We start from the raw sequence: 14,834 nt of genomic DNA on the forward strand, positions 1-14,834 counted from the left end.
CCCAGGCCCAGAGTTCAGGCCCCATGACCGGACCCAAAAAAAAAACAAGTAACCTCCAGAAAGTCCATTTAACCACCTAATATTCTCTTGGCTGATAGATCTTTTTATACTAACCATACAACACATGTATTTTTTAGCAGTTAGAGCCTGGGAAGGATACAACAATGGTATCTACTGCAGCAGGGTAAAGCTTAGCTCCAGGAGAAGTTAAGCCTGGACACATGATATTTGCTCCACTGAGTACAAACTTGATGGCTCCTTTGTCAACCTGCTGGTGTGGCAGGATAAAGGGATCTAAAAAAGAAGAAATAAATTATATAAATTATTAAAAATGAGACTCAAAGAAAAAAGGCAAAGAACATGAATGAATATTTTCCAAAATTATAGTACTCTCTGACTGATGCAAACTTAAACTAAAGCATTATATTTCACTGATTCTACTACTAAATATTTTTAAAGCAGGCTTGGAATATGGCTTAGTGGTAGAGCACTTGCCTAGCATGCATGAAGCCCTGGGTTTGATTCCTCAGTACCACATAAACAGAAAAAGCCAGAAGTGGTGCTGTGGCTCAAGTGGTAGAATGCTAGCCTTGAGCTGAAGGGCTGAGGGACAGAGCCCAGGCCCAGAGTTCAGGCTCCATGACCAACAAAAAAATAAAAAGAAAAAAGAAATGATGCTTCTGTGCTTAGGTATTTGTAAGATGTGCCATGATTAAGAGTAAAGTTTGCCTGATAGTTTCTGGCTTGGTTACTCATATCTCAAAAGTATAGGGGGCCAAAAGTGAGACTCACATATCTTCTGCAGACATCTTCATAACTCCAACACATAAAGCATGCTGTTTTCCTTCTGCCATGATTGCCTGAAAATACACAGCTAAGAAAATTATCTCTCAAAATAGCTTTAGGTATGGAAAGGATATAAAGATATAAAGGATAAAAAAAAACCTGACATTCTGATCCCCAAATGTCCTTTCCTAGACCACAAACTCAGATTCTTGAGAGGAAAGACTTAACAGTCTCTGAATATATTGTAAACAATGTAAACAATAAATGCTAAATAAATCATCTAACCATTTTGGTTTCAAATAAAATGTTAATACTACAACTCATATGAATAAAACCAGACTAATCATGCAAAAGAGTAGATATCTTACAAATAAATTCCAAAACCTATGAAATAAATATCCATTTCTCTAATTGTTTTGGTCCCCAAATAGTGTAAAAGACATAGTAAAATAATAATTGCATACCAGCTGGGTGTGGTGGTATACTCCCATAATCTTGGTACTTGGAAAGCTAAAGCAACAAGACTGAAAGATTGAGACCAGCTTCAACTACAGCAAATAAATACAAGGCCAATCTGAGCTACTGTGCAACTTTGTCTCATAAAAACAAAATAATAATAATAATCCAATTTTTTATTTTGAAGAGTCTCAGGTAAAATGAGTACAGTACTGGCTACCACCTGAAGCTTCTGGAACAGTACTAGCACACACATACACACAAAAAAGAACCCCACTGCAGTAAGTATTATAGGGCACCAGCCAAGCCATCAAGAGGCTATGAGTTCAACTCCAGTACCATCATAAAAGAAAAACATTACAGACTGGGAATATGGCTTAGTGGTAGAGTGCTTTCCTTTCATGCATGAAGCCCTGGGTTCAATTCCTCAATACCACATAAATAGAAAATGTCAGAAGTGGCACTGTGGCTCAAGTGGTAGAGTGCTAGCCTTGAGCAAAAGAAGCTCAGGGATGCCGGGCACTGGTGGTTCACTCCTGTAATCCTAGTTACTCAGGAGGCTGAGATCTGAGGATTGAGGTTCAAAGCCAGCCAGGGCAGGAAAATCCATGAAACTCTTATCTCCAATTAACCACCAGAAAACCGGAAGTGGTGCTGTGGCTCAAGTGGTAAGAGTGCTAGCCTTGAGCAAAAGAAACTTAGGGACAGTGCCCAGGCCCAGAGTTCAAGCCCGACGACCGACAAAAAAAAAACCCTCAGGGATAGTGTCCATGGCCCATGCCTTAAGATCAAACCCAAGGATTGGCAAAAAAAAGAAAGAAAAAAATTGGTTCCAGAGTACAGAAGACCTCTACTATCTTTTCAGCAATTGCTTATAAATCTATAACTATTTCAAAGTACAAATTACTTTATAAAGTAGCTAGGTGTAATAGTTCACACCTGTAGTTCTGCTACTCAGGAGACTGAGGCAGGAAGATCACTTGACCCATGAGTTTGAGACAAGCCATTAAAACACAGCAAGACTGCACTAAAAAAATAAACAGGAAGTGGCACTGTGGCTCAAAGTGGTAGAGCACTAGAGAAAAAGCTTAGGGACAGTGCCAGGCACTAAATTCAAGCCCCACATCTGACAAAAATAAAATAAATAAATGTAAAATATAGTTATTCAGAAAGTCTTCCATTTAAGGAGAAGTCTACTACTTAAAATCTACCAACACTTATAGAAACCATATCAGCTATGTCCTTTCCACTAGTAATCAAGAATCTATGAGGCTGGGAAGGTGGCTCAGTGGTAGAGTGTTTGCCTTGCATGCATGAGGCCCTCGGTTTGAATCCTCAGCAGCACATAAGCAGAAAAACCCGGAAGTAGGGCTGAGACTCAAGTGGTAGAGCACTAGTCTACAGCTGAAGAGCTGAGGGACAGCACCTAGGCCCAGATTTCAGGCCCAAGACTGACCAAAAAAAAAATCTAAGGACATTCTCCAAGTCTTATAGCAATATGTCCTAATTAGGCTGCAATACAAATGAGACTACTTTATAACTTGTTTTCACCTAACTTTTATGAAACTATCTAAGAGGCAACATAATTTATTATTAAGATTACAGAAACTGTTTCCCATTACTTCAGATGTAACCAGAAGGGCATGAGAAAACAGGTGCTGGTGGCTCACACCTGTAATCCTAGCTACTCAGGAGGCTGAGATCTGAAAATTGGGGTTCAAAGCCAGCCCAGGCAGGAAAATCTGTGAGACTCTTATCTCCAATAAACCACTAGAAAACCACAAGTGGCACTGGGGCTCAAGTGGTAGAGCTCTTGCATCAAGCTAAAGAGCTCAGGGGCAGTGCCCAGGCCCAGAGTTCAAGCCCTGAGACCAACAACAACAACAAAAACAGAAAGGTACGAGACACAAGTAACCTCCAGAGGGGCTGGGAAGGTGGCTCAGTGGTAGAGCGCATGCCTTGCATGCCAGAGGCCCTGGGCTTGATTCCTCTGCACCACATAAGCAAAAAAAAAAAGGCTCAAGTGGTAGAGCGCTAGCCTTGAGCTGAAGAGCTGAGGGACAGCACCCAGGCCCAGAGTTCAGGCCCCATGACCGGACCCAAAAAAAAAACAAGTAACCTCCAGAAAGTCCATTTAACCACCTAATATTCTCTTGGCTGATAGATCTTTTTATACTAACCATACAACACATGTATTTTTTAGCAGTTAGAGCCTGGGAAGGATACAACAATGGTATCTACTGCAGCAGGGTAAAGCTTAGCTCCAGGAGAAGTTAAGCCTGGACACATGATATTTGCTCCACTGAGTACAAACTTGATGGCTCCTTTGTCAACCTGCTGGTGTGGCAGGATAAAGGGATCTAAAAAAGAAGAAATAAATTATATAAATTATTAAAAATGAGACTCAAAGAAAAAAGGCAAAGAACATGAATGAATATTTTCCAAAATTATAGTACTCTCTGACTGATGCAAACTTAAACTAAAGCATTATATTTCACTGATTCTACTACTAAATATTTTTAAAGCAGGCTTGGAATATGGCTTAGTGGTAGAGCACTTGCCTAGCATGCATGAAGCCCTGGGTTTGATTCCTCAGTACCACATAAACAGAAAAAGCCAGAAGTGGTGCTGTGGCTCAAGTGGTAGAGTACTAGCCTTGAGCAAAAGAAACTCAAGGACAGTGCCCAGATTCTGAGTTCAAGCCCAGGACTGGCAAAAAAGAAATTCTGTTTTAGCAAGACTGTAGGGGTACTAGTATTTTCATTTATAGCTAGAGCCCACTGAAATGGGTATAAACTTTTTTAAGACTACCTAGCAACATGAATTGATAACCTAGTAAAAGTTTATATTCTGACTCACAGTAATTCTACTTCTAAGAGTTTTTTAATATATATTTTTATTGTAAAGATACTGTACAGAGGGGTTACAGTTACATGGGCGAGATAATGAGTACATTTCTTATCAAGCATTGTCACCCCCTCCTGTTTTTCCCCTACCATCCCTTCCCTCCCTAACTCCCCAACTCCTCCCTCCCACCCACCCAAGTTGTAAAGTTCATTTTCAATATAGTGTCTTATATGTTTCATTGTTACAATGGGTCAACCTGTATCCTTGTTTCAGCATTTTGTTATTTCCCTTTCCCCAATGTATATACAAGATGGAGGGCACAAGAATCAAATACAGTGAAAACAGGGGTTATACCATGGGGGAAGAACATACAAAAGAAACAAAAAAAATCACATAATTGATTTGTGTCCCTATCTTGGGGTTCATTTTGCTTAGCATCATCCTATATGGTCATATGTACATTGCTTTTGGCCTTTTCTGCTTGTCTGGTAAGATTATCCTCGACATATACTAGTTATTGCAAATAAGGGAAACCATGGGACCTATGTTTCTTTGGGTCTGGCTTACTTCACTTAATATAATTTTTTCCAAGACTTTCCATTTCCTAACAAATGGGGCGGTGTCATTCTTTCTAACAGAGGCATAGTACTTCTAAGACTTTATCCTAAAGAAAAATGAGAGATGTATAACATGTTAGGTCAAAAGATATCCATCAGGGCTGGGAATGTGGCTTAGTGTTAGAGTGCTTACCTAGCATGCATGAAGCCCTTGGTTCAATTCCTCAGTACACAGAAACAGAAAAAGCTGGAAGTGGCACTGTGGTTCAAGAGGTAGAGCGCTAGCCTTGAGCAAAAGAAACTCAAGGACAGTTCTCAGGCCCTGAGTTCAAGCACCAGGGCTGACAAAATAAAGGAAAAAAAGAAAGATATCCAGGGGCTAGGAAGGTAGCTTGCCTTGCATGCATGAGGCCCTGGGTGCAATTCCTCAGTACCACATAAGCAGAAAAAGCCGAAGTGGTGCTTTGGCTTAAGTGGTAGAGCACTAGCCTTGAGGTGAAGAGCTGAGGGACAGTGTTCAGGCCCAGAGTTCAGGTCCCACAACTGGCAAAAAAAAAGATATCCATCACAGCCCTACCATTTATAATAAACTGGAATTTAAATCAATGTCCTATAAATAAGGTAAGAGGTAAATGACTTAAAAAGTATCACATCTGTAATCCTAGCTACTCAGGTGGCTAAGATCTAAGGGTCATGGTTCAAAGCCAGCCTGTGTAGGAAAATCTATGAGACTTTTATCTCCAATCAAGCACCATAGCTCAAGTGGTAGAGAGCTAAAAAAAAATACCAAATATCTCAGGGGCAGTATCCCCCCCAGGCCCTGAGTTGAAGACCCAGGACTGGAACAGATATACCTACAAGATGTATGTATACAATAGTCATGCAACTCTTTAAAAAATCATGTTTTAGATGAGTACTCAATGCTCTGAGAAATGTCCATAATAGAATATTAAGTTAAAAAAATTAAGTAGAAGCCTGGTGCTGGTAGCTCATGCCTATAATCCTAGCTACTCAGGAGACTGAGATCTAAGTATCAAAGTTCGAAGCCAGCCCAGGCAAAAAAAGTCCCTGTGAGATTCTTATCTCTAATTAATCACTCAAAAACTGGAAATGACACTGAGGCTCGAAGTGGTAGAAAGCATGGGAGGGAGGGAATGAGAGGGAAAGCAGGAACAGCTAACCCTAAGCAAAAGGAAAAAACACTCTGAAGAAATAGTTGTATTGTCAAAGTTGTATTGACAAAGCTTATAGAATTCACAAACTTTATAGACCAAGATAATTATAATTTGCTTTGTGAAAGTTAAAATGTGTTTGTATCACTATCCTACAATACTGTTAAATTTATGTAATCACTTAATCTCAATAAAAAATTATTTTTAAAAAAGAAAAAAGAACTCAGGGACAGAATCCAGGCCTAGAGTTCAAGACCCATGACTGACAAAACAAAACAAAAAAAATTAAGTAGAAAAAGAAAAATATCAGAAAGACCAGTGATATAAGACTCACACCTGTAATCCCAGCTACTCATAAGGTAGAGGTTGGGAAGAATGCAATTTGAAGTGACCCTAGGAAATTAGTGACACCTCACAAGTACATGAAGTGGTACACAGTTGTAGAATAGTCTGAGACCCACCCAGGCAAAAGCAGGAGAGCCTACTTGAAAAATAATAAAAGGAAAAAGGGTCTGGAGGCATGGCTCAAGTATCTGCCTAGCAAGTCAAGGCCCTAATATCTAATGCTGAGGCCTAATTTTAAGCCCTGTCAAAAGAGACTGTGCCAAAAAAGACTAGAGGGAGAAGTAGGGGGAAAGGGAAAAGGATGAGTACTTAGAACACAGGGGATAGTTAAGACAATAAAATCACTCTGATACTGTGTAAGGATGTCAATGGCAATGCTATAAATATAAGAAACAGAGGATAGGAAGCTGTGTGCCAGTGGCTTACACCTCTAATCTTAGCTACTCAGGAGGTTGAGATCTGAGGATCCCAGTTCAAAACCAGCCCAGACAGGGTAGTCCCTGAGACTCTTATCTCCAATTTACTTTTTTAGTTGTGAGGCTTGAACTCTGGGCTTAGGCGCTATCCCACAGCACCACTTCCGGTTTTCTGAGTGGTTTATTGGAGATCAGAGTCTCTCCGACTTTCCTGCCAGGGCTGGCTTTGAACCATTATCCTCAGATCACAATCCTCTTGAGTAGTTAGGATTACAGGCGTGAGCCACTGGCGCCTAGCGATTTTTTTGTCTTATCTCCAATTCACCAGCAAAAAGCTGGAAGTGAAGCTGTAGCTCAAGTGGTAGAACACTAGCCTTGAACAAGAAAGCTCAAGGAAGGGCTGGGAAGATCGCTCAGTGGTAGATTGCCTTGCATGCCTAAGGCCCTGGGTTCGATCCCTCACCACCACATAAGCAAAAAGAAAAAAGCCGGAAGTGGCACTGTGGCTCAAGTGATAGAGCACTAGCCTTGAGCTGAAGAGCTGAGGGACAGTGCCCAGGCCCAGAGTTCAGGCACCACAACCGGACCCAAAAAAAAAAAAAGCTCAAGGACAATATCCAGACCCTGAGTACAAGCCTCAGGACCAGGAAAAAACCACAAATTTACCAAACTAATACAATTACTATACACAAGCTTTGACTGAACTAATATTTTACTACACATTATCTTTTTGTTTTCTATACCTTCATCCTCATTGATATTTTACTCCTTATAATTATAATGGTAAGGATGAAGATGAGGATGATGATGATGATTGATGATGTTAAGTAGAACTGAACATTTATTGAACAATTACTATATCATTATAAAGGCTATCATATATTGAACACTTACTATGTTCCAGGCATTGTGCTAGGTACAATACATGCACTATTTCATTTAATCCTCACAACCTCAGCAAGATGTACAGTTATAGTGTCCATTTCTAAAGATAAGGAAGCAAAACTTAAAGAGGTTAAATGATTTGCAAAAAAAGTGATATGCACTGAAAATTGAACCTACCTCTGCCTAAATCCAAAGTCATGTATTAAACATCCATATTATCTTGCTTTTTACCTAAGGTGTTCTACAAAGTAGGTCTCCAAAACATTACTAATTAAGACAACCTTTTCCTCAAATATGACAATGCTCAATTTACAGAAAAACTGGAAGAATAGTTCACTGTACACCTGAACAGTCTCTACTTAGAATCAATAATTGTTCATTTAAAATGTTTTGTGCAGCTAGTTGCTGGTGGCTCACACTTGTAATCCTAGCTACTCAGAAGGCAGAGATCTGAGGATCCCTAAGGATCTTAGACTCTAATCTACAATTATGCAGCAAAAAGCCAGAAGGGGAGCTGTGACTCAAGTGATAGAGTGCTAATCTTGGGCACAAAAGCTAAGGGATAGTACCCAGGTCCTGAGGTCAAGTACCAGTAACAAGCATGCACATGTACATGCACACACGCACACATGTGCACACACACACACACACCCCGCAGTTGTTACACCTAAAAATTTAACAATAATCTTACAATATAAGTTTATAGCAGCCAGGCACTGATGGATCATACCTGAAATCCCTTGCTACTCAGGAGGCTGAGATCTGAGGATCGAGGTAGGAAGCCAGCCCAGGCAGAAAAGTCCCCCTGTGAGACTCTGATCGCCAATGAATCACTCAAAAACTGGAAGTAAGAGCTGGGCGTCAGTGGCTCACGCCTGTAATCCTAGCCAGGAGGCTGAGATCTGAAAATCACGGTTCAAAGCCAGCCCAGGCAGGAAAGACCATGAGACTCTTATCTCCAATAAATCACTAGAAAACCTGAAATGGTGCTGTGGCTCATGCAGTAGAGCGCTAGCTTTGAGCTGAAGAGTGCAGGGACAGCGCCCAGGCCCTGAGTTCAAGCCCCAAAACCAACAAAAAGTTTATAGCCAAACGATATCCAAATTATCCCAATAGTTATGAGGAAGTTTTTTATATCTTTTTATGGGGGAGGGCTTGTATTTGTTTTTCAAACCAGAAACAAATCAAAGGTCATGGTAAATATTTGATAACTTTTATCTCTGCTATGTCAGTTGATCAGGAATTAATGTCAAAATGTCTGTTACCACAATATTTTCACTTAAGACTTGTATCATTGTATCAGTATTTAATTTCTGTTTTTAAGCCAATAGTCAATACTTTACCAAATAATTACAATTATTCCCATGTAAATATTTAAGTGCTTCACCTCTAGAAATTTGTCTACAGGTTACTGCTCCTGACCTCTGCACCACCAGGTAATTCAAAATTAATCTCTTGTTACCAAAAAGATAAGTCACCAGCACCAACAATAGAGGCTGCCAGTCACCACCTTTCCTTTCCTTCCACCTCTTGACTAGAATATTAGATGACAATGAAGAAACTCAAAACTTTCTGCTCACTGGGATCTTATCTGCCTTGGATATTCTCTTATACTCAAACTAACAACCTGCAAATGTGGGTATCAAATAAATATTACTTGGATTACACCTGACCATGGTATTCAACTAGTATAAATGAGACTCCTATATTTAGTTAGTTAATGCTTTCCCATATACAGAATTATAACTATTAGGCAAATCTAGATACAAATTTAAAAGAAGATAATGCTCCTAAGTCTTATCAGTTTGTGAAAATATATTTGTATAATTACCTAATTGTTATCTATTCTCCTAAATACATTCTTACCTTCATAAAGACAAGGCTTATGTCTATTTCAATCACTTTCTAAGTATATAGCTCAGTGCCTGGCACATACTAAGTTCAATAAATATTTGTCAAATGAATAAATGAATGAAAGAATGAATGGAAACACTTTTGTGCTTTCTAGAATGCATAATAAAAGGATTTATATTTTTCAGACTTACCACAAGATGAGCCTTGACCTTTTATATCCTTCATTAACTACTAATTAACAAATTAACTTTTAAAAGTTATTTTCAACTCTTTCTGTGACTTTCTATATCCCCAAACGCATATTTCTAACAAGACTTACATTTGTGAAGTAACCTTAGGGTTGGATAAAAAGGCCCTTCTCTTTGTCTAAAAAACAGTAATTCTCCATTTACTGTTAGGATTTCTATATGTTCATGGCTGTAAAACAAATGTTACAAAGTATCAAGTTAGAGATCATCTGTCAAAAATCAATGTAGTCAAACATCCTTGCAAATGTATAATATAAAATTGACACATATAAAGATACAGTAAACTTTTTTTTATTTCAGTAAAGAGCCTAGTCAAAAGAGAAGAGTGTTTATTGTTTTTCCTATCATACATCATGGAAGAAAAAGAGACAAAAAATAGTATCTGCTACAACCAATTTCATTATTTCAATTCCATTGCTAACCAATCTCTAAAGAATAAAGCAAATTCTGAATGAAAACATTGAGCTACTATTCCCATTATTTATTTATCTGTAGTTAATTTGCAAATAATCTAATTTAGAATGAATACAAGTAATCGCTTAATATTCAGCTATGCTAAGGTTTACATAGAGAAAAAGAAAGACTTACCATCGAACAATTTTGACAGGATCTTTCTTAGGCATGATTTGATTAAGCCATGGCTCAATACCTGGAAACTGCTCTATCAATTGGTTCTTAATACCCTTAATAACTGAGGTTTTCAGCTGGATACAGTTGGACACATTTTCTTTTTCATCAAATCTGTGGAGCGATTTTTTCAAGAAAAACAAATGCATTGCTAAGCAAAGTCTCAGAATTCCTCTAAGTATTATTGTAATTTATGGTCTATTCCAAAGCAAATATTTATATTTTAAAATAATTATAAACTAAATTATTTTAAATGCCATTTTTCTTTTATTCTGTCCAACACAGAGCCATACTTAATACAATATTAAACTGTCATGTAAAGAGTAACTAGTGAGGGAGAAAGAGAGACATATCTTGAACTATAAACTACATACATGCCTTTCCTGGAAAATCTTACTTTAAAAGAAGAAACGGAGAGGGATTGGAGGGTAGGGAAAGAGGAAAAAATGAGTGAAGGGGTAACAAGTTAGACAAGAAATGTAATCATTACCTTACTTATGTAACTGTAACCCCTCTGTACATCACCTTGACAATAAAAATTTTTTTAAAAAAGAAACACAGTTTCACTCCCACCAGTAAGACCTCTTTTTAAAAAGATAAACCCCAAGCATTAAAACACAAAAAACAACCGAAGCCTAACGCATTCAATCGGCCCCTACTAAACTAAGTAATCTTTTGAGCTTTTTAAAGAGATGGTGATGATTTCTAAGATCTTTAGCTAATTTTTCTCAAAATTTCACATGCAAGACCCACCTTCCTTTGCCCATGTTCCCGTTTGATTTTTGCGTCTACCAAATCTAGAAAGTAAACGCACTAGGTAGGATCCCAAGCAATGTTCCCTTCCTTTCACTGAGTAGCCAAGGGGCAATCACGTTATTTTCAACAGAAGGTTAATCAGACAACTAGGCAATAGGCTTGACAGGCCACTGGCTTCCTGTCACCCAGACTCCTTCGCTTCCATGACCCAGGAAGTCAAGCCTTCCCTTATTCAGTTCATAACTAATAAACACATGGCAGCGAGCGCAGGGCTCCCCTCTCAGCTAAAGAGGATATGCCCCTAAATCGCAGTGCAAAGATGTGATTGGTAGAACCCTGGTAATGGAGATAGAATTACAGGAGGGGGCAAAAGAAAGATGGGATAGCGAAAAAGAAAATGGGAGTGGAGGTACCAAAACCCCATTGAGCATTAGGAATGAAAAGCTTAAAGAAGTGTGGCAAGTCGCAAGTGAGAGAAAACCTTAGGGAATCAGGATGGCAGGGGAAGAGGGGAAGAGAGAAAAAGGATTTTAGCTCTCACCCTCTCCTCCATCCTCCATCCCCACCCCCCACCGCCTTTGTGATCAGTCGATGGAGGCCACAGCATGTCCTTACTTCTTGAACATGATCCAAGGTGAAGGGGGCGACGATGGGGAAGGGCCCGGAAAGGGAAAGAAATTGAATTAGCAAAGGTCCGGCAGAATCCCTTTACACGAGGAAGGCCGGCACTGACAGTCTGAGCAGGTGTCGTTATCCGGAAGGTGACCGAGCCATCCGCGCTTTACGGCTCTAAGTGAAATCTGACTACTTCCGCTGCTCTGAAATCCACGTCTACGCTTTTGCCGGCTCCTTTTCGGTAACCGATTTTTCTCCATTGGGGGCAGCCTAAAAGGCGGGACTTTGAGAAGAAAGAAGTGGTGGAGCAACTCTTTCAAGTTGCAGGAAGAGAAGAATGGAGGCGGGGAATAAATCAAAGCACTGTTTATGTCAATTGGGTCAGCTACGGGTTCCTAAAAGGGCCACGATCATCCTTCTGTACTTTGTTCCTTCTGTACGGCTGGCTTGGATTGTTTTTGTTCTTTTGGTTTGTGTGTGTGTGAGTGTGTGTGTGTGTTTGTGCTGATCGAGACTTTAACTTGAACCCAGGGCCCTGAGTTATTTGTGCTCAAACGTAGCCCTTTTACCACTTGAGCCACAGTCCCATTTCTGACTTTTTTAGTGGTTAATTGGAGATCAAAGTCTCATGGACTTTACTGCTACAGTTAGCTTCGAACTGCTTCCTCAAGCCTAAGCCACCCGAGTACCTAGCTTCGAACTGCTTCCTCAAGCCTAAGCCACCCGAGTACCTAGGATTACAGGCATAAACCAGCAGCAATGGTCTACACATGTGTTTTGTCTGTGGCAGCCAAATGGATTAGTACCTACCAAGCACCGTAAACTCACACTAACATAACACTTTCATGTTAAATTACTGGTAGGGTTGTCAGGAGTATCAAAATAAAACTACAACGTACCTAGTTAAATTTGAATTTAAAATAGACAGTGAATACTTTTTTCAGTATAAATGTACCTTATCATTATTTTAGGAATACCTACACTAAAAATATAAATAGTACTTGTTTATCTGAATCTGAGTGTACTGCTGTTTGGTTTTTTGTTTGTTTTCTTTCTGTTTTCTATCTTCTAACCCTATTCACTGGCAACACTCAAGTGCCCCATAAAATTGTTAAATAAGAGTCACTAGGTGTAGTCTCTGACTTCATCCCAATTCTTATAAGTTGGACTATAAATCAAGAGAAGTAATTCTTGAAGAAAAGAATGACCTCTAGGCAATCGATGCTAGTTGGAATCTGATGGAAGGGATAACAGCTAAAACATTTTACTTATTTATGGTTATTTTTGTTTGTTTGTAGGGGTTCTTTTTTTCTGATAACAATACTGAGACTTGAAATTAGGACCTAGATGCTATCCTTTAGCTTTATTCACTCAGGCATGGCACTCTATCACATGAGCCACAGCTCCACTTATGGCTTTTTTTTTTTGAAGAGGGTATTAGAGAGAACAGCCTCATGGACTTTTCTACACAGATTGCCTCTAAATTGTTTGATTCTCATATCTCAGCCTTCTGAGTAGCTAGGATTACAGACATGATCCACAAGTACCCAGCACAGGGCATTTCTATAGAATGTTTACAACAATTTTTTAATGTTTTTTCCTTCTATCAGAAGGGGACTGACAAGAAAAATGCTTCAAAGACATGATTTCTCATTTAAGGATGAGAGCCCTCAACTGCATCAGCAGGAACATAAGTGGGGGCATCATATACAGCCCTTCCTCTGAAAGAAGTCAAGAACAAACTAATACATACATTTCACCCTCTATCAATAGAAATTAAGAGGGTATCCATCTATCTAATCTTTTTGTTGTTGTTGTTCAGTCACGGGGCTTGAACTCTGGGCCTGGTGTTGTCAGCTCAATGCTAGCATTCTACCACTTGAGCCACAGTGCCACCTCAGTTACCTGGTGGTTAATTGGAGATAAGAGTCTCACGGACTTGCCTGCTGGGGCTGGCTTTGAACCTCAATCCTCATATTTCAGGTTCCTGAATAGCCAGGATTACAGGCAGAAACTATGGGTGCCTGGCTCTAGTAAGTTTTAGACTAACTTGGACTTCATCATGAGACCCTGTCTCAAACCAAACAAAATAAACAAACAAACCACAACCCCAGGTGCCAGAGGCTCACACCTGCAATCCCTATTACTCAGGAGGCTGAGATCTGAGGATTGCTGTTTCAAGCCTGGACAGGAACATCCATGAGACTCTTATCCTTAATTAGGGAAAAAACAAACAAACAAACAGAACTTGGCTGTTACTCAAATTGTATAGGAACACCTTTAAGTGAAAAAGATGCTGTGATTGGGCCCTGAGTTCAAGCCCCAGTACTGGCATGAAATGGAGGGGGGCGGGGGGGGGCAAAGAGCTCATGTAATCTAAGGGTTCAGAGTGGAGTAATTTCAACTTTTCCCAAACATCTTTACTTCTATAAGCAATAGTCAAATGAGTGCCCACAAACACTCACTCCTCCCTCTAGCCTCATCATCACTATACTTTGAGTGTACCAAGAACTGTTCTCATTAGAACATCTCATTCCAATATATTAGTCACAGTAAGAAGCCCCAGACTCCCAGGCCACGCCTCACTGGGTCCACTCTAAGTTCCATTTGGCTGTGTACATCCCCTATTCTGTCCCATCTGTCATGTTTCCCCAGCTGCTGAATCTTTTCACCATACTTTCAATAACACACACACACACACACACACACACACACACACACACACACACACACACACGGCTCTGTTTTGTGTGCTTTCTGCACCTTATTCTAAAGGAAATCTGAATCCATCCCAGAGCCACTGCTTTCTCTGTAGTCCTCAAATGGTAGCTGTTTATTCTCCCAGAGGAAGAAATAGCCCCTCCTTATTCCTTATGGACACAAACCATTCCACAGAGCCATATATGTTAATTCTATTTGGATATAAGATCTTTGGAAAACTGGATTAAATAGGGACAGGAGGGTAGAGTTCCCATAATGCATTTATAGATTTATAAGAGGAGAAAGATTCAAGCTAACAAGCTTGTGCTGTCTCATCACATGATGCCCTCTGTCATATAATTATTACCCTACATAGCAAGAAGTCTCTCACCAAATGCTGGAAACCTATTCTTGGACTTCTAGAACCACAAGGTAAGTAAACTTCTTTTCTTTTTTTGGGGGGGGTCTGGTCGTGGGGCCTGAACTCTGGGCCTGGGCACTGTCCCTCAGCTCTTCAGCTTAAGGCTAGCACTCTACCACTTGAGCCACAGCACCACTTCCAGCTTTTTT

General features: G+C 39.8%; 1 protein-coding gene across 2 annotated transcripts in view; it reads right to left on the minus strand.

The window, feature by feature from the left end:
• The window catches only part of Mcts1 (malignant T cell amplified sequence 1), a 12,868-nt gene extending 1,037 nt beyond the window's left edge, over positions 1 to 11,831 (minus strand). The window contains exons 1-5 of one of the 2 annotated variants that reach the window (XM_013018095.1): positions 11,565 to 11,831; positions 10,155 to 10,307; positions 9,638 to 9,735; positions 3,469 to 3,602; positions 793 to 860 (exon numbers count right to left, since the gene is read on the minus strand). In XM_013018095.1, the coding sequence (XP_012873549.1) occupies positions 793 to 860; positions 3,469 to 3,602; positions 9,638 to 9,735; positions 10,155 to 10,307; positions 11,565 to 11,575 (464 nt within the window). In that variant the 5' untranslated portion in view covers positions 11,576 to 11,831. Of the gene's footprint in view, positions 1 to 792; positions 861 to 3,468; positions 3,603 to 9,637; positions 9,736 to 10,154; positions 10,308 to 10,946; positions 11,122 to 11,564 lie in introns of those variants that run through there. The other variant, XM_013018094.1, reaches the window with a different exon arrangement.
• Positions 11,832 to 14,834: the final 3,003 nt, after the last annotated feature.

The sequence above is a fragment of the Dipodomys ordii genome, unplaced genomic scaffold (assembly GCF_000151885.1).
Source record: "Dipodomys ordii isolate 6190 unplaced genomic scaffold, Dord_2.0 Scaffold38, whole genome shotgun sequence".
Taxonomy (NCBI): domain Eukaryota; kingdom Metazoa; phylum Chordata; class Mammalia; order Rodentia; family Heteromyidae; genus Dipodomys; species Dipodomys ordii.